The sequence below is a fragment of the Mirounga leonina genome, unplaced genomic scaffold (assembly GCF_011800145.1).
Source record: "Mirounga leonina isolate KUSES-001 unplaced genomic scaffold, KU_Mleo_1.0 Mir_175, whole genome shotgun sequence".
NCBI lineage: Eukaryota > Metazoa > Chordata > Mammalia > Carnivora > Phocidae > Mirounga > Mirounga leonina.
In genome coordinates this window covers 32,918,884-32,941,439 of record NW_023270453.1, presented here as the reverse complement: position 1 = coordinate 32,941,439, position 22,556 = coordinate 32,918,884, and the positions used below count along the sequence as shown (strand labels likewise).

The following is a 22,556-nucleotide window of genomic DNA, read 5'->3' as shown; positions in this document are numbered from 1 at the left end:
GGTTTTTAGAATTTGGGGACTATCTCTAAATTTACTAAATGGAAAATTGGAAATTTTATGAAGCGTAAAAATACTGAGCCTTTTCACCCAGGAATAACCTCATAGGTTCTGGTTGGCAGTAGTCCTAGCTGCCATCGCTGAGAAACTCCTTTGTGCTGGGTGCTCTGTATGTCTGAGTGTCTTCCGGCATTACCAGTACTATCGATTGAATTGGGTAGAACGGATCCCAGAACCAGAACATTATGCTTGAGCCTAAGTTAGTGAACTAAAAATAAAATTGGTTTCTTAGCCATAGGATTTGGTTGATTAAATTGTAGGCCAGGCAACAAGTTCTTAAACCTCAGAGTACCATGACTTCGTTTTTTTTGGCATTAACCGAACAGTGTTCTTTACACTGATGGTTCCATTTGTAAACTAGATCATGCCCTGCTTAGCTTTTGAATGCCTGCTAATAATGTGCCTTAATTGTGGGTCAGTGAAGCCAAACTAATTGCTTGTTGGGCTCTTGGATTGCCGTTTTAATTTTCTGTATAATGCAGAATCTACCAGAAACGCACAATGTAATGTCATCTAAGTAAAACTTATTAAAATCATCTTGCACACAACAGAATGCCTGATATTTTGTCCATAATCTTGCAAATTAAAAAAAAAAAATTGAATGGCATTACAGAGAGTTGTAATTTACAAGTACTCCTTTTTAAGAGCCTTTGTATCCTTTCCTTTGGAAGGTATACATAAAATGACCACTATATGTTTTGTATCAGTGAATAGCTTTCTTTACCAAGTGTTGTTTTGCTTTGTGCTTTTAATATGTTTGAAACGACAGTAATAGCATGCCCTTCAGAGATGGTATCGTATTTCAGACTGTGTAATTCACCCAATAAGATTGGTATTTATCCAGTGACTTTCCATTTCAGTAAAAAAATAAAAAAAAAAAAAATCTGTGCTGTGATTCTCAGCTCACAAAACACCAATCATAGGGGTTCCCTTTATAATTTGCAGGAAAAGTTCAGACATCTGTGAGATGGTTAGCATTCTTAACGTTTGTTTTCTCTCAGTCTCCCTTGACCAATGAGCAGACCTGCAGAGGACTTTGTTTTGACTCTGTACTAGTTTCATTCATTTAGCTAATAACTTATTGAGTAGCTGTTGAGTGCCAGGAACTTTTGTAGGTTTGGGGGATACCAAAAATTGATTTTTTTCTATTTATGATAAATATTTAGTCCTCGAGAAAAAAATCTTTGAGGCAAATCGTAAGAGCTTTTTAAAATGATTTGAGAAATGGAGTAATATAAATAAGAAGCATCTAGTAAAGAATTTAATAGATGCCTATATTGAGTTTTTCATAGAAGTTAGCCCATTACCTGTTTTTCTTTTCTTTTTGTAGGTTATTTCTTATGAGAGTCATGGATATTCCCTATCTAAACTTGGAAGGACCAGACTGTAAGTGAATTTTTATTTTCTCATTGCATCTGCACATTGAAGTGTGTGGTCTGGAAGGGATAACAGGGAAAGTATTACTGAAGAAAGAGCTTCATTCACTTAAAAACAGGCAGTGATTTTGTGGTTGATATGAATAGTATGCTTAAGTTAATGGTGCCCTTGGGTCTTGATTAACTCATCTCTGTATTTATATTTTCCAGTTTATGCATGAGTTGAATTTTAAAAGAGTATATATCTTCTCTTCATTATTTCGTTTTCACTCAGAGCTCTAAATTCATAATTTCCTGTAAATACACGGTAAATTTTGAGATGGCTAGCTATGTCAGTAACCATAAGTTCTCTGTTTTCCAGTCATTTGAGTATGTATATACTTGAGTTGGGTAGAGTTTTTTTTTTCTTCCCCCCGTCTTTTTCTTTGAAAACCTTGGAAGGCCTGTCTATTTGGGAGGTGGTTGCTGCTGTTTTGGATTATTCTCTACTTTCTCCTCCTCGCTGTCCCACTCTTCTTTTCCATTGCTCTCTTTCTAGCCTTGGTTTATTTGCCTTAAAATCCATGCCACAGGGGTGTAGAAAAGGGTGAACTGTACCTGATGATTATAGTCATTGCAGTGATATGTGGAGTACATGTGTTGCATTCCAGATTAGATTTCTATTTTGATGTACTATTCTCGCAACAGTTCTGCAAGCTAAATACCATCATTCCCAATTTATAGCCACGAGTAGCTAGAGTGGTTTGGTCTCTTGCTCAGAGGTGCACAGTTAAGCGGCGGGTCTGAGATTAGAACACGAGACTGACTCAGGACTGCCTCCCCTTAACCTCAGTCTATTGGATTTGGATGGTGCGCTAAATACGCGGACAACTAGATTAATAGGAGAAAAACACTTAGTGAAATGTCTTGAACAAAGCAATCTTTTTTTTTTTTTTAATTCCCTTGAAACTTCATGAGCAAAGATAGTCTGCATAGAATTGTCAGGGTTCAAACCGTTGTGGGTTCTAGGAAATATCAGAGCCCAAGTTGAGGCTAAGATGGCAGAGTCCTGCCATTCCTAAAAATACGTTTAGGAGTTGTTTGGTAATCATGAGTCATTCCCAGCAATTCCTCAAGTTAGCTGGGGATTAGTTTCATTAAAGAACCACTGGTGTATCATTCACTTTTCAGCTGTCAACCTCTTATCAAAAATTTGTCCCATAGTGCAACCAAAACGCGATCATGTTCTCCATGTGACTTTCCCCAAAGAGTGGAAAACCAGCGACCTTTACCAGCTTTTTAGTGCCTTTGGTAAGTAAATCATAAGTCCATATGTAGTTTTAGAATTTTGCTATGTTTTTGGTCTGTCCAGGTGGCTTTAGGTATAATGAATGACAGCTTCAGCTTGGATATGAAAGAATATTACTATGCAAGGGTTTGAGATGGTCTCACTCATGGAATTTTTCAGGGTTTGGTATATTGGTATCTTTGTACTAACATGATCTGAGGCACTTTTAATAGCACCCCACAATAGAGTGCTGTTATTAATCCACGGAAAGCAGAATACTGTTGCTATGACTGCCTTTACTGCTGACCATGGAAAATAAACCTAGTCTGAGAATAAATCATTTTTAAGATTAAATTCAGAGAGAAGGTCTGTTTCATAAGGGCAGGCGGTCACTGCTTGACATTGAATAGTCCAAGCAGACGAACGCAGATGTTTGAGAGGGCCAAGAGATGAGTTATGTGTGCGGTAGGGCAGTTCTTCTAATTCCTTTTTATCAGGTCAGGTGATAGGTTGAAATGAACCGTCTTCTGATTAGGGTTTATAAAGACCTTTCTGACTGTAAGTCTTAGCAGTGCCTGTTTTTTTTAACAAATATTCAAGTTGTTCTCTTTGGAAATTCTTGGATAAAGTAAAGACAGCACAGACCTAAAGGGCCAGTAATTAGACTGTTTAGTAAATGTTTATATACCGCCAAAACAGGGTAGTATGTAGCCATTTAAAAAATATTTGAAGAATTTATGAAAAGATGGTAAAGTGTTTATGTTTTACCATTTAGTGTAAAAAGCAGATACAAAGTAGAGTTCCTATATAACTAATATTTTTTTAATACTTTGTATAGAAATCAGACTGAAAGGAGGCCTCGTGCTATTATCAATGATTGTTTTAGATAGGTTTTTTTTTCTTCCTTGTTATGCTTTTTTGTATTTTGTATTTGTATTTTTATTTTTTAGGGAGGGAGAGAGAGAGAGAGAGACAGGGAGAGAGAGAAAGAAGAGGGGAGGGGCAGAGGGAGAGGGAGAGAATATTAGGGAGACTCTATGTCCAGTACAGAGCCTGACAAGGGGCTCGATCTCATGACCCTGAGATCATGACCTGAGCCGAAATCAAGAACTTAACCAACGGAGCCACCCAGGTAGGTGCCCCAGCTTTTCTGTGTTTTCTAAAATAAGCATCTATTTATTAGCTTTTATAAGCAAAACACTTTACAGACTTAATTTTTAGAAAAGTAAGTGAAAGCAGGTATGTTTCAGGAAAGTTATCCTAGTCTTTGCAGACGGTCTCAACAGCTTCTGAAATTCTAGTCCTATTTTTTAATTTAAATACAGATCTAGAAATGCAGTTGAATTTCACAGCTCATTTCTTTTGAGAGCTTTTGATGTTGTTGCTGTTTTTTCTCATCTTGTATTAAGTTCTTACCCCTATGTAGTCACCCTTTAATTGGCTAAATTAAGTAGAATGCTCTGAGTAGAATTTTGTTTTCATTTTAATTAAAAAGAATCAATTGTGTGATATCGGACAAGTAGCCTCTCTCTATCTTTGTGTCCTCATCAGAGACGATGACAGTGATGATGGTGATACCCCTTACTACATAAGCATTTCATGAGGATTAAATGCGCTGATTCATGGAAGGCATTTAGAATAGTATGTGGCACCTAGTAACTACTTAGGGCATGTTCACTATTATTATTATTATTTTTTAAGATTTTATTTTATTTATTTGAGAGAGAGAGAATGAGAGACAGCATGAGAGGGAGGAGGGTCAGAGGGAGAAGCAGACTCCCCGCCGAGCAGGGAGCCCGATGCGGGACTCGATCCCGGGACTCCAGGATCATGACCTGAGCCGAAGGCAGTCGCTTAACCAACTGAGCCACCCAGGTGCCCATGTTCACTATTATTATTTATCTAAAATACACAAGGTGGAGGAGTGACTTTGTAATCGAGAAAGTCATTATGGCACCTTGCTGTGCAGCAGGGAGTGAGGTATTGTCCCATGACAGTGAGAGCAGTTTGCAAGCATTCATAGCCTTTGAAAATTTTGATAAGAATTAAAACATTTTTTTATTACTAAATTCCAGTGATGTTGACCCACTTCTAATTCTAGTCTTCTCATGTTTTTTCAAGAAGAGCAGTAGCCAAATAATTAGGCCTCTTCTTTCCCTTTGGTTTTCTGCCCCGCCACCCGTCTCCTTCCTTGCCCCTAGTGCTCTCCAGTGTTCTGTTGTGTCTGCAGCTAGTTAGCCTTTCTTTTTTTTTTTTTTTTAAGATTTTATTTATTTATTTGTCAGAGAGAGACACAGCGAGAGAGGGAACACAAGCAGGGGGAGTGGGAGAGGGAGAAGCAGGCTTCCCGCCGAGCAGGGAGCCCGATGCGGGGCTGGATCCCAGGACCCTAGGATCATGACCTGAGCCGAAGGCAGACGCTTAACGACTGAGGCGCCCCTAGTTAGCCTTTTTTTAAGATTTGTCTCTTCATGTGAAAATCGTTCCGTTTCACTAGACTGCTTTCTGCCCCTCTTAGTGGCTTCTCTCTATTAGTCTCTCTTGGTTTTCTCTCTCTGACGCCTTCTTTTCCTTTGTTCCTCTTCTACTGTTTTCCTCACCTGGCTTTGACACCGATGTTGAATTTTTTGTACCTTTTGCTACACTGATTTATTTTATGTTTCCCATTCGTAATTTTCAAAGTTTGTGTCTCTAAAAATTTAGAAAGATGTGTTTTTGAATTTATGTGGTCTCTGATTTTTTTTGTGATCTTTTTCTTTTTTTTTTTTTTTAAAGATTTATGTATTTATTTGAGAGAGAGAAGAGAGAGTGCGAACAGGGGAAGGGGCAGAGGGAGAGAATGTCCAAGCAGACTTCCACTGAGTGCAGAGCCCAATGTGGGGTTGGCATGGGGCTCAGTCTCACGACCCATGAGATCAGGACCTGAGCTGAAACCAAGAGTCGACGCTTAACGAACTGCACCACCCAGGTGCCCCTGTTGTGATCTTGATAGGAAAGAAATTGCCAGCTCTGGCATGAGATTGGGCTGAAAGATGAAGTGCCCCAGGATTTAATCCAGAAGGATCTTTCTTTTGTTTTTAAAGCACATTTTTAAAGCTTCTTTTTTTCCCCTCCTGGCTTATCTCTTTTCTTGAAGTGTTCACTGAAATAACTTCTGTGGTAGATTCAAGTTTTAGCTCTCTGTGGTGCCTAGATTTTGATCACGTTTTAAACCAGTACCTCATCGCTGTTGAAATTAACGCATATTCTGAAATATATCAGATATGCAAATGAAGTCTGGTAGTGATCTAATTGGCTAAATGTTCCCTTTACTTTTACTTCAACATTGCAGGTAACATTCAGATATCCTGGATTGATGACACATCAGCATTTGTTTCTCTCAGCCAGCCCGAACAAGTGCAGATTGGTAAGTGCTTTGGACATTTGTTTTGTATGTTAATAAAGTGGGAGCTCGTCCTCCTTATACTGTGGGTTCACTCAGCTGATTCACAAGCATTGTTGCCTGGTTTGTGTCTCTAAAATAAAGTAGATAATTAGTGAGTATCATGTGTAGGTGAGAAAAAAAGACCAGTTTATTAATTCATTAGGTATACTATGTAGTACATTGCTTTACTTACCTCCTTTCTGTTCCCTTCCCATGGCACTTTTTCTAAAACGAGTTGCAGATTTGCTTGGAGAATTAGAAGTAGCAAATTGAGAGGAATGGGGAACACTGCCGTTTGCTTGTCTCCATCCTTTTTCCACTTATTTATAAGTTTGTGTGCTCTATTCATTTCATTAAACCAAAAGATACTTTATTTGCTTTTAAAGTAGTATGGTAGAAAGATGGAGCACCACATCTCTTACTGGGCCCTAAATAATTTTGTTATTAACCATCTCAAAATGTTCTATTTCCTTCGGATGAAAAGCTATTGACTAAAATACGTGTTGTTCAGCTACTTATTCAAATAGATTTCAAGTTTCTCTGGTGCTTGATAATGTAAGAGGGATAACATTATAAAGTGATATGCCTAATTAATTTTTTTTAAAGATTTTATTCATTTATTTGAGAGAGAGCGAGGCAGCATGAATGAGGGTGAGGGGCACAAGGAGAGGGAGAAGCAGACTCCCCACTGGGAAGGGAGCCCAACACTGTGCTCCATCCAAGGATTCTGAAATCATGACCTGAGCCAAAGGCAGATGCTTAACTGACTGAGCCACCCAGGCACCCTGTAATTTAACAAGGTGCCACATACTAAAACTGTATTTCTGAGAATGTAACTACATGGGTAATTATTATAGGGAAAACTTGCATAAATATACACATCCAGATCAGAGTATTTTGGTGTTTCTTCTTAATGCTGTGACCGTTGCAGGAATACAGGCTATGTTGTAGTGAGAAGCTTAGGCTCTGGAATCATGCTGCTGCACAAGCTATCGTTGTGTGACCTTGGGCAGGTTATTAAACCTTGAGAAGCTGCTGCTTATCTCTGTAAACTGAGGATGATAGTATGGACTTACTGGGGTTATTGTTAGGATTACATGGGATTATGTGTGTGTGTATATATATGTATATATATATATATATAAAGCTTGGCCTAGCTTTGAACTTTTGCGATAGTTATTTAATAGTGGATTGCAGTGTGAGATGTACTTTGGGAGCACGTGACACCAAGAATTGGTGTTGGATGCTGGGCGTGAATGCGGTCACTTGTTCAGTGTTTCGGTATTTGCATATTTCTCTGATCCACTCCCCCACAATCCTTGGAAAGACCATTGAGATGGCACCCAAAGGGACTGATTATTGGAGAGCTAAAGATAACTTCAGGGAGGGAGAAGGGACTCTGAGACTGAGAGCAAAGCGAGAGGTCCTGTGGCCACAAGGACACGGACCTAGAACTCCCGGCTGGAGGTCTGGTTGCACCCCTTCTGCTCAGCGTCACTGTTTGGCCTTCCTGCTGGTCACACTTGGGTGACATTGAAACTCTGCAGTGGGATGGAAGGAGATGCACAGGCTTCAAAGCCAGACTGCCCCGCGGACTAACCTTGCCCCCACCACCTGTCAGCCATGTGTCTTTGGGCAGGTTACGTAAACTCTCTAAGCCACAGGCTTCTCCTTTGAGAGGTGGAGGCGGTGATGGTTACTTTGTGAAATGAGATCACGGACATTTAGTGCCCAGCAGGGAGCTCGGCTCTCCACGAGCAGGGCTTGACAAATGCTAGGGAGTTATTAAAATACCTGCTTTGGGGGCACCTGGGTGGCTCAGTCGTTGAGCGTCTGCCTTGGGCTCGGGTTATGATCCTGGGGTCCTGGGGTCAAGCCCTGCGTCAGGCTCCCTGCTCGGCGGGGAGCCTGCTTCTCCCTCTCCCATTCCCCCTGCTTGTGTTCCCTTTCTCACTGTGTCTCTCTCTGTCAAATAAATAAATAAAATCTTAAAAAAAAAAAAAAATACCTGCTTTGTCTCCCTTGCTGTGAACAGTACAAATGAGAGTGTGTAAAAGTGCTTGGAAATCTCTAAGACGATAGCTGGTGGTGTCTGCTTGCAAATACAAGCATATGGGTGTCAGCGCTTCTTTTCACATTGCTGCTAAACCACATCTGCTGTCCAGTGATTTGCTCTCTCACTTATGACTGAAAGATGCCTCACACGGTAGCTTTCCAGCTCAGTATTTCAGTCTGTGATACCCGACATCTGGGAGCTGCATTGCAGAATCATGTTGCCACAGAAGCACCTGCCATGTGATTTTTTGCCCACGTGTGTTGCTTCCCCGAAGGCAACATTGAGTCCATCGCCTTCCCCACTGACTCCTTCTCTAGTACCTGGAGCGCACCGTGGCTGGAGTAACTCAGTGTTTGTGTGAGTGGGTAACACAGGGAAGAGGCCAAGATGGAATCGTGCACTTTTTACCTTTTTCCTCCTAGATGAAGTAGATGACTGTTTTCTCTACGCTTTACTGGGAAAGTCTAAGTTTCCACTATTCTCTCTTACACAAAAGACAATGCTTTTTTTTTTGAGAGAGAAAGCATGTACCAGTGGGGTGGGGGTAAGGTGGGGGTGGAGGGGCAGAGGGAGAGGGAGAAGCAGGCTTCCTGCTCAGCAGGAAGCCTGACTTGGGGCTCGATCCCAGGACCCCGGGATCATGACCTGAGCCGAAGGCAGCTGCTTAACCAACTGAGCCACCGAGGCACCCCCGAAAGACAACTCTTCACATAAATACCTGGCCATTTGCGCGTGCTGTTCCTGTGAGCCTACTTCTCTTTGCCACAAGCCACCTTTGATTCTGCCATCCTCTTCCTCTAGAGCTTGGCTTTGTCCCACTTCCCTCCTCATCTCAGCTTAAACATCCATTTCTCTGGTTGTTTTCCCCCATTCCCTGTGCAGGGGATTGGGTCCCATTTTCTGTGCCGGCCTGGCATCCTTTACTGACACACCCTGTTGGACTGTCTTCCCTGGTAGACTGTAAACTCTCCGAGAGCAGGGACTAGACCTCTTGTTCACCATTGTGTCTCAGTGCTCTGAGTAGCATCTGACATTAGCGAGGATGTTAAATGTTTATTGAGCTGAGTAAGTGATACTCAAGGTATTAGGACTTAGAAATGCCTTCTTAAATGGGATAAATGTATCTGATGTCTCTGGTCTTTTGCTGTGATTTCTAAAATTATGCAGGTGTTTCATTGAAAGACAGTGTAAAATCTGTTTTTTATATTTTTATTAATGTTTTTATTTATTTATATTTTATTAATGTTATCTTAAACAAATTACTTATTCATTTCAGCGGAAACAGAAGGCCTGTTAGATCAATAATGTAACATTGGAAAATCATTAAATGCCTATTTATATAGCAGCTTATAATGGCTTCTTTGGCACTGTTACAGACTAATTTTTAATTTACATTTAAGAAATTTCTTCTTACCTGACACCTTTTTCTTTTGATAGTACTAAGTCTAATCAAGATTTTTTCTTTTTAAATATCTTAAATATTATTTATTTATTTATTTATTTGAGAGAGAGAGAATGAGAGAGAGCACATGAGAGGGGGGAGGGCCAGAGGGAGAAGCAGACTCCCTGCCGAGCAGGGAGCCCGATGCGGGACTCGATCCCGGGACTCCAGGATCATGACCTGAGCCAAAGGCAGTCGCTCAACCGACTGAGCCACCCAGGCGCCCCTATTTTTTTTTTTTTTAAAGATTTTATTTATTTATTTGACAGAGAGAGACACAGTGAAGAGGGAATACAAGCAGGGGGAATGGGAGAGGGAGAAGCAGGCCTCCCGCGGAGCAGGGAGCCCGATGCGGAGCTCGATCCCCGGACCCTGGGATCATGACCTGAGCCGAAGGCAGACGCCCAACGACTGAGCCACCCAGGCGCCCCCCTATTTTTTTTTCTAATCAAGATTTTTTAAAAAGCTATTTTCCATATTTTGAATATGAAAGTTCTCTTTTTTTAAAGTGCTTTTTTTTTTTTTTAAAGATTTTATTTATTTGAGAGAGAGAGAGAGAATGAGAGAGAAAGAACACATGAGAGGGGATAGGGTCAGAGGGCGAAGCAGAGTCCCTGCCCAGCAGGGAGCCCGATGCGGGACTCGATCCCGGGACTCCAGGATCATGACCTGAGCGGAAGGCAGTCGCTTAACCGACTGAGCCACCCAGGCGCCCCGAAAGTTCTCTTTTTCTAGGGAACCTTGTTACACTATTAAAACCCTTCTCTGAAACTAATAATACAGTTTATGTTAATTAAATTGAATTGAAATAAAAAACTTAATTAAAAAAAAAACAAACCTTCTACCTAGTGCCGTTTGGTTTGATTGCTGATTTTTTGTTTGTTTGCAAGAGGTGAGGCGAGGGTTCCTGTGGCTTTGGGGTGTTCAGGTGGTGATAGCCCATACCAGCCATACGTTCAGCATTGTTCCCTTGTGGCTCTTCAGGTAGGATAGTACATGACCATAGAGAACATCACCTAGTCTCACTGTTGGAGAACTTTCCTCAAAGTAGCAGAGTAAGAAATCACTTTTTTTTTTTTTTAAGATTTTATTTATTTATTAGAGAGAGAGAGAATGAGCAGGGGGGGAGGAGAAGAGGGAGAGGGAGAAACAGACTCCCCGCTGAACAGGGAGCCCTATGCAGGACTCGATCCTAGGACCCTGGAATCGTGACTGGAGCGGAAGGCAGACACTTAAATGACTGAGCCATCCAGATGCCCAAGAAATCACCTTTAAGGGTCACATCTGCATAGCTCATTCATTTTTAAAATTTCTATATTCCTTTTTTTTTTTTAAGATTTTATTTATTTATTTGACAGAGTGAGACACAGCGAGAGAGGGAACACAAGCAGGGGGAGCAGCAGGCAGAGGGAGAAGCAGGCTCCCCGCTGAGCAGAGAGTCCGACGTGGGCCTCTATCCCAGGACCCTGGGATCATGACCCGAGGCGAAGGCAGACACTTAACAACTGAGCCACCCAGGCGCCCCTAAGATTTTTATATTCCTAAGTAGTTTTATTAAATGGGGGAGGAGCCCCAGAAATATTTTAAAAGTCAGAGAACCTTCTAGTCATATTCTCAATATTTAGACATTGAGTGTTTTTGAGTGTCCTAAATGCATTAGAAATTTTCATATGAATAGCTTGAGAAAAATAACCTTTTCATTTATTTTGAAAGCTGGAAATGCAGCACACTACCAGAAAGTTTTAAAAAGCAAAAATTGATAAAGGCACTTTAGAAGAGGTAGAAACCTGACAATTATTTTGTAAAGGCAGCACAAATTCAGGTAGTTGTAGAAGTTCCTGATAATGCCGCCGTAGGAGCTTGTTCAGGACGATGTGTGGGGATGGAGGGAGAGACTTGCTTCACTTCAGTCGAGGGTATGGTTGTGTTTATATTAAATTGTACTTTTAGACGCATAGCTTTTATTTGTGCTGAACAGATGAATATTAGAGTTGTGAATATGACTTGAGGCGATCGTTCAGCTGTTTTGCTAAAAGGTGCTTATAACTTTAAACTTTATCTGTGTTTTTTGTTTTCCTTTTAACGTCTGCAGAATTTGTAGTGATAACCGCTTGCTTCACATGTGATATTGGTGACTGGTGTTCTCATTTTTCCTTGATCACACTAACTGGGGGTTACTGACTTTTTTCTAAGATTTTTATTTATTTGAGAGAGAGAGAGAGAGAGCAAGCACGTACAAGTGGGGGAGGGGCAGAAGGAGAGGGAGAAGCAGACTTCCCGCTGAGCAGGGAGCCCGCTTCGGGGCTTGATCCCAGGACCCCAAGATCATGATCTGAGCCGAAGGCAGATGCTTAACCAATTGAGCCACCCAGGTGCCCCTGGGGATTACTGATTTTGATGGTCTTGGCAAAGAACCAACTTTTGGTTTAGTTCATTTTCTGTATTGTTTGTTTTTGTCTATTTACTGGGTTTCTGCTTTTTTTCTCCCCTTTTTCCCTTTCCTTTTTGTTTTAAAGGTTTATTTCAGAGAGAGAGAAAGTGAGAGAATGTGCATGAGCACAAGAAGGAGGAGCAGAGGGAGAGGGAGAGAGAATCTCAAGCAGACTGTGCACTGAGCGTGGAGCCCGATGCGAGGCTCGATCTCACAACCCTGAGATCCTGACCTGAGCCGAAACCAAGAGTTGGCTGTTTAGCTGACTGTGCCACCCAAGCACCCCCCCTTTTTTAAAGTTTATTTAATCTCTGTACCCAACGTGGGGCTCAAACTCGTGACCCCAAAATGAAGAGGTACACACTCCTCCGACTGAGCCAGCCAGGCACCCCCTTTCCTTCCTTTTACTTGCTTTGGGTTTACTTTGCCCTCCTTCCCACTTCTTGAGGTAGAACCATATGTGATTGATTTTTAAAAACTTTTCTAGGGGTTTCTGGGTGGCTCAGTCAGTTAAGTGTCCTACTCTTGATCTCGGCTCAGGTCTTGATCCCACAGTTGTGAGTTCAAGCCCTGCCTTGGTCTCCATGCTGGGCATGGAGCCTACTTTAAAAAAAAAAAAAAATTCTGAAATATTTTACGCCTGGGCTTCTGGAGATTGCCCCTGGGTCAGTATAGCTTCGTGGTCAGCCAGTGATTGGTCCAGTGTGTGCTTAAACACCTTGAAAACCAGTGAGGCTTCCACCCTTTGCCAGCTGGGTTGGGGAAGACATTCAGCATTCAAGCAGTTTGCAAGTCTTCCCCATTTCTTACTTTTAGCTGTACCTTCTCGTCTCCTCTGTGGGTGCGCCAGCCCTCCCTGCCAAGCTAGTGTTCTGGATTTAGCCAAGACTCTTTCCTACTCATTGATTTTGACCTTTTGTTTCTAATACAAACATTTACAGCCACAGATTATTCTCTAAGCACTGCTGTAGGTGCATCCCACAAATCACATGTTGTAATTCCATTATCATTAAGTTAGATAGCCAGGCGCCCCTTTTGTTTTTGTGTTTTTTATATTTGCCTGTCCTTTTCTTTCAACTTATCTGTGTATATATGTGTAATTATTTCCATGCTTTTGTCATTTTAAAACTTGTTCTTTGTTCCCTCTGTTTCTGTTCCTTTGTTTCTCTCTCTCCTGTCCTCTTTTGCATTGTTTGAAATTTTTAAAGAATTCCATTTTAATTTCTCTCTTGCCTTTTTATTTTTATTTTATTTTATTTTTTTTAAGATTTTATTATTAGAGGGCGCCTGGGTGGCTCAGTTGGTTAAGCAACTGCCTTCGGCTCAGGTCATGATCCTGGAGTCTCTGGATCCAGTCCCGCATCCGGCTCCCTGCTCGGCAGGGAGCCTGCTTCTCCCTCTGACCCTCCCCCCTCTCATGTGCTTTCTGTCTCTCTCATTTTCTCTGTCTCAAATAAATAAATAAAATCTTTAAAATTATTAGAGAGAGAGAACAAGTAGGCAGAGAGGCAGGCAGAGGGAGAGGGAGAAGCAGGCTCCCCGCCGAGCAGGGAGCCCAATGCGGGGCTCGATCCCAGGACCCTGGGATCATGACCTGAGCTGAAGGCAGCCGCTTAACCGACTGAGCCACCCAGGCGTCCCTCTCTGGTCTTTTTAATGCTATCTCTTTGCATTATTTTTTAGTGGTTGCTTTAGAAATTTTAACATCCATCCATACCTTTTCACAGTCTACTTAGAGTTCATATTATACCACTTCACATGTAATGAGGAAACCTTATATGCATATAGGGCCATTTATTCCAATCCCCATTGGTTTTCATGCTGTAGTTGCCATATATATAAATGTGCATACATTATAAATCCTACTAAGTGGTGTTATAATTTTGTTTTAAACAGTCATAAGTATTTTAAGAAATTAAAAGGCTAAATTATTTTCTCTTTACCCTGATATTTACCATTTTAGGTGTCTTCATTCATTCCTGAAGATCCAAGTTTCTTTTGAGTATCATCTCACTTCAGCCTTCAGAACTTCCATTAGTATTTCTTTTTTTTTTTTTTTAAAGATTTTATTTATTTATTTGACAGACACAGCGAGAGAGGGAACACAAGCAGGGGGAATGGGAGAGGGAGAAGCAGGCTTCCTGCCAAGCAGAGAGCCCGACGTGGGGCTCGATCCCAGGACCCTGGGATCATCACCTGAGCCAAAGGCAGATGCTTAAACGACTAAGCCACCCAGGCGCCCCTGCCTCATTGTTGCCATATAGAAATATAGGTATTCAAGATTTTCTCTTTGTCGTTGGATCACTGTTTTTCAGCAGCTCGACTATGATGTACTTAGGCATGGCTTTCTTTGTAATTATCATGTTGGGGTTGACAGAGCTTCTTGAATCTGTAAACTTAATTTTTAAAATTTTAAAAAAGATTGTATTATTTTTTTTAAGTAATCTTTACACCCAACATGGGACTTAAACTCACAACCCCGAGATCAAGAGTCTCATGTTCTACTACTGTGCCAGCCAGGCACCCCTTGAATCTGTAAATTTATATCTTTCACTAGATTTAGGAAGCTTTTAGACATTATTCAAATATTTTTTTCCTGTCCTATATTCTCTTGCCTCTCCTCCTGGGGACTCCAGTTACCTATATGTAGGAGACCTTTGAAAAAAGAAAAAAAAAAAGCTTTTATTTATTTATTTATTTATTTATTTATTTATTTATTTATTTATCTATTTATTTATATTTCTTCACCTCAGTGAACATAATTAGAATAGCCTGTTTAAAGTCTTTGTCTAATAATTCCAACATCTGTATCACCTAGATGTTGGTACCTGTTGATCACTTTTCCCTTGAGAATGAGTCATGTTTTCTTGGCTCTTCATATGTCAAATAACTTGGGATTATTTCCTGGACATGTGAATGTTCTTTTGTGGATACTCTGTAGTCACTTACATTCCCTCAGAAGAGTGTTGATATTTTGCTAGTTTTAGCAAGCATTTAACTTATTTAAACTCACGCTACAAACTCTTGCATGTCTGCGGTGGGAGGTGGCTCAGATTCTGAGCTCAGACTGCCGTCAGTCTGACACATGCACGGTTAAGTAAAGGGTCAGCCAGTCACATGGGCTGAGTCTATACACCCAATTTGGAGTTCCTATTTTCTGGTTTCTTCCATTCTAGGATTCCTTTCCCACTCTGTTGCCAGTGGTTGCCTCATGCTTCTGGTTCCTCCTACCAGGAAGACATAGGACTTTTCTCTTACAGTTTTAGTTGCTTCATGCCCCTGTCCCTGCAATTTCGCCTTCAGGCATAGTCACACAAAAAGACCTCAGGAAATTCACTTTGTGCCAGCTTGCTTCCTCCAATTTTTGACTCCTTTGCAAAATCTACCTGTTTCTGTTCATGTTCCAGAGCCCTTAGATACTTGTTTTTTATTTTTTATTTTTTTGCATTTTTTCCTAGAGCTTATAGTTGTTATCAGCAGAAAAGTTGATTTGTTAGCTTATCCCTCCAATCCTGGAGGCAGAACACCTTTACCTGTGCTTTTTAGTTGTTGCTCTTATAGTTTCTGCTTTCGATGCCCCACTTCCTGCCATATTATACCATGCTTAAACTACCTCTTTCTGTTTGTTAAATAACGTTTTAAGAAAATAGCATGTTAATGCATTAAAAATAAAAAACCATGTGACTTACCTCTTTTAACCAATGAAAACTGACTTCAGTTCAGTTCCTTTTGGGTAGGCATGCATACCAATAGACAAAATCCAGACAAAGTACTTGAATATCTTTTGTTTCTGTTTGTGGTCATTTTCATCGTTGGCTAGTGTGTTATTGTGTATTTATTCTTGTCAAAGAGGAAATGTACAAAACACTCAAGAAAGAACCAAAAAAATGAATGTTTTTCCTTTCATGTTAATTTTCCTAATCTTAAACCTTGCATAGTGTTGGTTTACAACAATTATCTTGAATTATAAATACAGCAATAGATAAATGAGTTCAACTGTGACGTGACTTTATAAGGGTTCTATTAAACAAGCTTGTTTTAGAGGAGGGGGCTGATAACTTACTTGTGTGTTTAAATGTATGTATGATTTTCATACCGTAAGTGCTCCATCCTGGAAACAATATATTTGTTCTTATACACGCAAGGTTTTTATAGTAATGCCTTGTTGATAAAGGAAAAACATTATTAATGAGACGTGTGAATGTCTGTGTTTTGTGTATATATCTTCTGATGAAAACTTAAAGCAGCTGACTTTTTTTTTAAACTCCTCTAAGTCACTTAATCCACAAAAAGCACTGTGGAAAATTTTAACAGTATTTATTAAGAGCCTTCTTGTTTTCCGAATTCCCCCATGTGTTTAATCTCGAGAGTTAACAGTCTTACACATCTGTCCTATGAAATCTGTTATCAGGCAGATTTATTTGAGAGTAACAATAACTTGGACTCCCCCTAATTAGTATTCTTTAGGGCATTAGCTGGTATGAGAATGGGGCAGAAAGCTTCCTGACTTCCAGATAAGGCTTCCCAAGTTCTTAATACAATTACCAGTGTTAAAGCAACAGTGACAGAATGAGTTCTGTGGCAGTGAGAACCTAGCCAGGAGAAAGAAATGCAGTGTTTGTGCTCTAGAGGCTGAGTCTTCGTGTTCTGTTAATTTGTTTCTGGTCCAGAGCATTGGGTTTGATATTTGTGTTCTAGAGGCCATGTTGTCTGGATCTAAGAATGTCAGCTTTATGTTGCACTATCCGAATATTCAGTAGATCTGTCATATTTAATTGTAATATCATTCATAGCAAACTGCTTATGTTGTGTTCTCCTGCCCCAGGTTTTATTTTATTTTATTTTATTTTTTTTAAAGATTTTATTTATTTGACAGAGAGAGCACAAGCAGAGGGAGAGAGAGGGAGAAGCAGGTTCCCTGCTGAGCAAGGAGCCCGATGTGGGACTCCTGCCCCAGGTTTTAGAAGTAAATCAAATTCATTGTTGAAAACGTGAAAAATATTTGAAAATCTGAAGAAGAAAACAATCACGGTCTCACAACCTAGACATTAATACTAGCAGTATTTTGATTCGTATTTCTTTTCTAGTTGTTTTATTTTGTAGAGATGAGTATTTTCATAACTTTTTAATATCAGTTGGGATCTGACTTCAGATGCATTTTTGGATCTGCTTTTTTAGTTAATATTAGGTCATGAGCATTTCTCATGCTGTCACATGGTTTTCTGGAAGAGATTTAATGGATGCATTGCATTTCACACAACTTATTTAACTATACCTGTTTTGGATGACAAGTGTTTATTATTTCAAATTCTTTAGTTTTTTTAAATTTTTTTAATGTTTTTTAAAGATTTTATTTATTTGACAGAGAGCTAGAGAGCACAGGCAGTGGGGAGGGAGAAACAGGCCCCTAGCTGAGCAGAGTGCCTGACATGGGGCTCCATCCCAGGACCCGGGGATCAACCTGAGCCGAAGGCAGATGCTTAACTGACTGAGCCACCCAGGCGCCCTAAATTCTTTAAAGAGCATCTTGTACCTTAGTCTTTGTATCTTTCATTTTTAAAAATAAATTCTGAAGAAGCAAAATCATTAGATTCAAATGATCTTGAAAAAAAACCCTAAAAACAACTCAGTTTTTTCTTATTAAACAGTGATGATTTATTTTTGTTAATAGAAAAATTTTAAACTACCAGAAAACTAAAAAAATTTTCCAGTGCCCCTCTCTTTATTAGTGAAGATAATTGCAGTAATATTTGAGATATACCTTTCCACTATGGTATTTAAGTGTGTATTTCATCTAAGATAATGTATATTTTGCATATTGTTTTACAGTTCTTTTAACAGTTCTTTGTGGACATTTACTTTAAGCAATTTTAGGACTCTCAACTCCTGTTCTAAAATAAGCTTTTATTTATTTTTTTTCTTTAATAAAGATTTTATTTATTTATTTGAGAGAGAATGAGATAGAGAGCATAAGAGGGGGGAGGGTCAGAGGGAGAAGCAGACTTCCCACTGAGGAGGGAGCTTGATGCGGGACTCGATCCCCGGACTCCAGGATCATGACCTGAGCCGGAGGCAGTTGCTTAACTGAGCCACCCAGGTGCCCCCGTTTATTCTTCTGATTGAGCTTTAGAATCGTTTTGTTAGGGTCACTCAGAAAGCCCCCTGGGATTTTTCACTGACATTTTAACAAATTAATTGTATTGACGTCTTTATTTGGACATACTGATCGGTATGACCAGGAATATAATGTGTCTCCATACACACTTAGATAATCTCGTGTATCCTTGAATGCAGTGGTAAGTTTGATTGTTGATATTTTTATTGTGCATACTATTTAGGGTTATGCAGAATACTTTGGAAAGCAAGGACCATTGTGCCTGATTTAGTACCACAGTCGTAGTTTGCACTTGGCAAATTGTTGGAATGTGGGTGGCAATAGGGGACTTAAAGTGGAGATCGATCTGCCTGATTGCTTTCAGGCCCCTGACGACTACCTTTGAGGACTCAGTGTAAATGTTGTGTCTCTGATTCTTATTCCTGAGGCTTCCAGGGCCAGTTGGTGGTGTTTTTGTCATCGGAGATAGTGAACTGGGTGGTTAAGTAGGTGAGCTGTGTCTGTCTTTACACGTTTGCATTGTTTTCTCATCTGCGATTCCATGTTTTACAACCTGACGGTTTTTAAAAATGAAATAAATCTGGTTTTAGGGAATTTAAAATAGTATAAGTGAAATGATTTGGGGGCACTTCAGTGGCTAATTAAAAATACTGTCTTGTTACTAAAAATGTTACCAGTGAATCTCTTGGGGTGGTGGGATTACAGGTAATTTTACTTTATTGTGGTTTTTTTCCATTTTTGGACTTTTTTTCGAGTGACAGGTATGACCTAGGTGTTAAAATATTTAAAGTTAAGACGAAAACATTATTACTTGCCTTTTTATGTGTATAGGAGCACAGCACAGGGTAATGTCTTGCTTTTGAAACTCTTCCGATGGCTGGCAGAGTTGGTCCTTCATATGGTTGACCATAGTTATTTTGTGGTATCTTTTTTCTAATCATGAAAGTTACGGAATTAGTTTCTCTGGGTTTTCCTCCTTCAACTTCTTGGTTTAAACCTCCTGTTCTGGGGGTGCCTGGGTGGCTCAGTCGTTAGGCGTCTGCCTTCAGCTCGGGTCATGATCCCAGGGTCCTGGGATCGAGCCCCACATCGGGCTCGCTGCTCAGCGTTATCCCTCTCCCACTCCCCCTGCTTGTGTTCCCTCTGTCACTGTGTCTCTTTCTGTCAAATAAATAAATAAAATCTTAAAAAGAAAAAAAAATAAACCTCCTGTTCTGAAAAGGTGAATATGAAACTGTTTTGAAACATGCTTTTTATTGGTAATATTTCCACAGTTGGCTATTTTTACAACCTGTCTTTTCTCTTTTGTCCTGGAAAGAAGCCCAAATATCACTTTAATAACAGGCTGACTGTCAACTTCGTTATGTTTAGCAATAATGCCAGAAAATGCTAGACCACTGGAGTGTTGGGTAACTGATAATTGATGGTGGTGGTGACCCTAGCACTTCAGCCCATGGTTTTGCCTTAATGTCTACACCCCACGTCAGCATATTGAGGCATTACTTGGTGTTTTTCATGTTATAGGATTATAAAAAGCAAACATTGCTTAAAATAACTTAAAACAGGGGTGCCTGGGTGGCTCAGTCGGTTGAGTGTCTGCCTTTGGCTCAGGTCATGATCCCAGTGTCCTGGGATCGAGCCCCGCATCGGGCTCCCTGCTCTGTGGGAAACCTGCTTCTCCCTCTCCCTCTGCCTACTGCTCTGCCTACTTGGGCTCCCCCTCTCTCTGTCAGATAAATAAATAAAATCTTAAAAAAAAAACAACTTAAATCACACTAACTAGTAGGAATGCCCTTTGTCCTTTCTGTATGTTAATTGGAGAAATGTGGGGAACTGATTTGTTTTCCATTTGCATCAAAGGCCAGGGAGCAAACTGCTATGGTCTTGGGAAAAGGAACCTAGAAAAGACAACACAGTAAAATAAAACTTTGAAACTGGGATTTACCCCCCACCGACACACAAATCCTATATTGTTATTATAGAGGTAATAGAAGGAAAATAAATCATGATGGTGTATTATATAGCAAAAAGAAATATGAGCTACATATAGGGCACCTACTGATTTTAGTAACTGTTAATTCCCGAAATAAGTTTCTATCACTTTGAAGCATGAGAAGGGTCACATTTAGGTGTGCCATTTTTGTAATTGCGTTTCAGATGGTGTATAAGCCTTCCTGACTTATCACTGTATATTGCTAGGTACCTTTATGTGTCTGTGTTCAGTGTTATTTATAGTAACAGAGAAGAGAGTAATTATGAAGGGATTTTGCAAGGTTTTTAACAAGATGGTTCTCTTTTGAAATCTGCAGTGTTAATCTTTGCATAAATATTTGTCTGTCTACTGCTAAAGAAACAGAAAGACTAAATTTAGATGGGGAATAGAGATGAAATAATAGTCCTTGCACTCAAGGAATTCATGGTCTAATGATGCAGACAGGTATCTAGACAGCGGGTGCATCAATGCATGCTCAGTGCTGTGACAAGGGAGGGAGAACCCACCCAGGCTAGCATGAAGATGCAGAGAAGGGTCAACCGGGAAGGCTTCCTGGAGCAGGTGATGCCTATGCCGATCCCAGGAGGTGGCCTGGTACAGGAAGGCTGAGAAAGCTTTAATGAAGAGTGGAACCAGTACATCCTTTGGTAGGAGTGGAGCAGAGGGTCTGTGTGGTGGAATAGCCTTGGGGGGCGGGGATTAGAAGGTAGAAACACAGAATTTGTGTGTTAAAAATATGAGTTTGAATTTCATCCTTTGTATAAATCTGGCTGTAATGTTGGTTTGGGTTTTTTTTTTTTTTAAATTAAGTTTTAAAAATAAAATATTACATTTAACTAGTTTTCTTTTAGAAGTCTGGGGCTTTTGAAAGAATTTCCAGGTGTTGGGTGCCAAGACTGTTGACCAAACAAGGAGCTGCCTTTGGAGAGCCGGATTGTTGTCAGGGTTTGCCCCCACCCCAGCCCCGTGGCACTCTTCCATAAGCGTATGGTGGTGGTATAGCACTGAGTCAAAAATAGATGTACATATTCGAACAAGTTCTATTTACTTGTAAAGGCCTAGAAGGTTGCTTTTGCATTTACTCTAGTTCATAGCCTTCTCTAAGAGACTGAGGCCAAATTGAATTTATCTGGGAACCTGCCACATCTATAAATGCTGCACAGAGTAATAAATGGGCCATTGGCTTCCAAGAATTGGTGACAGTGTACTTCAGTTCCTAATTTAGAGTTCATGAAAATTATCCCTTGACAAACAAGATTATAAAAAAAGAAGTTCTGCTTGACGGATCCATCTTTTGATAAACAGCTAAATGTTGTTGACACAAACATTGCTGGAGCGAGTCAAGGTAGGGAGTAAATGACCGGCCGAAGGAAGGCAGATGGCAGGTGTTTCTGTGTTCAGGGGAACGGGAGGTGACTGAGCCAAATCTTGTCCCACTCGCTTTGCCTCACTCAGTAGACTAGGCTGGTGGGGAATTGTTGTGGTCATAATTTTACATCCTTGGTATCTGGGAAGGTGCTCGGCCAGAGCTGGGGAGGCTTGGACGAGAGGCCTGGGTGTGGTCCTTGAGAGAGGGCCGAGAAGAGGGAGGGGCTTGCGAGCACAAGAGATAGGAATCAAAGTGGTTGTGGGTGACAGTGTTCCTCAGACGGTAGTTCACGCTCTCTCTCGGTGGGTTGTGAAATCGTTTTTGTGAGTGTGACCGGCATTTTTATGAAAGGAAGGAGTTAGAAACTTTCCGAGTGAGTCCCATGTCCTAAAGGTGAGCTTGCTTTTTTTGATGTAACCTTTTTCAGGTATAAATCTACATGTGGATGTACATGTATGCGCCCCAGGTTGTAATAAAAATGTCTCATTGCAGGCCGTGGTCACAAAGGTTTGAACTCACATGCTTTAGGAAACTTCCATGTGTGCTGAACACTGTGGCAGGTGTTAGTAGTAGGGAAGGAAGTGAGGGTGGCTCTGACAAAGATCTTGATCCTCAGGTGCTTCCTGTTCCAGAGCAGTTTGGGGCTGGGGATTCATGTGGCTGGCACCTGGGAGGAATGCTCATTCCTTCATGTCTCCACTGGCCAGGAGGAGACTTCCATGCTTCTCACCAAGAAGGAGACATTATGGTTAAACATCTCACCCTGCTCTCCATCCCCTTTGCTTGGGCCTCCTTGTGGAAGGAAGACAAATGTCCTATCTGATGAATAAAGTCAGGAAGAAGCTGACACCCCAAGGGCCTTTTTGACCAGGGGGTAGGGCCATTGCGTTGAAGAAGGCAGGCCTGGAAACCAGCTTCTGGGGTCCCTTCCAGCAGCAGAGACTGGGAAATCGTTGAGAGTGTAGAGGCTCCTTGCAGCTGTCCTGTCTCTTCACTGAGGGGGTCTCCTGGGCTGGATTCCTTAGGC

At 40.7% G+C, this 22,556-nt stretch overlaps 1 protein-coding gene across 3 annotated transcripts in view; it reads left to right on the top strand.

Annotated features, from left to right (window-relative positions):
• Positions 1–22,556, top strand: part of PARN (poly(A)-specific ribonuclease) — a 162,668-nt gene that overhangs the window by 52,120 nt on the left and 87,992 nt on the right. For all 3 annotated transcript variants that reach the window (XM_035022310.1, XM_035022309.1, XM_035022312.1), the window contains exons 19-21: positions 1,388–1,443; positions 2,637–2,723; positions 6,032–6,106. In XM_035022310.1, coding sequence (XP_034878201.1) covers positions 1,388–1,443; positions 2,637–2,723; positions 6,032–6,106 — 218 coding nt within the window. The remainder of the gene's footprint in view (positions 1–1,387; positions 1,444–2,636; positions 2,724–6,031; positions 6,107–22,556) is intronic.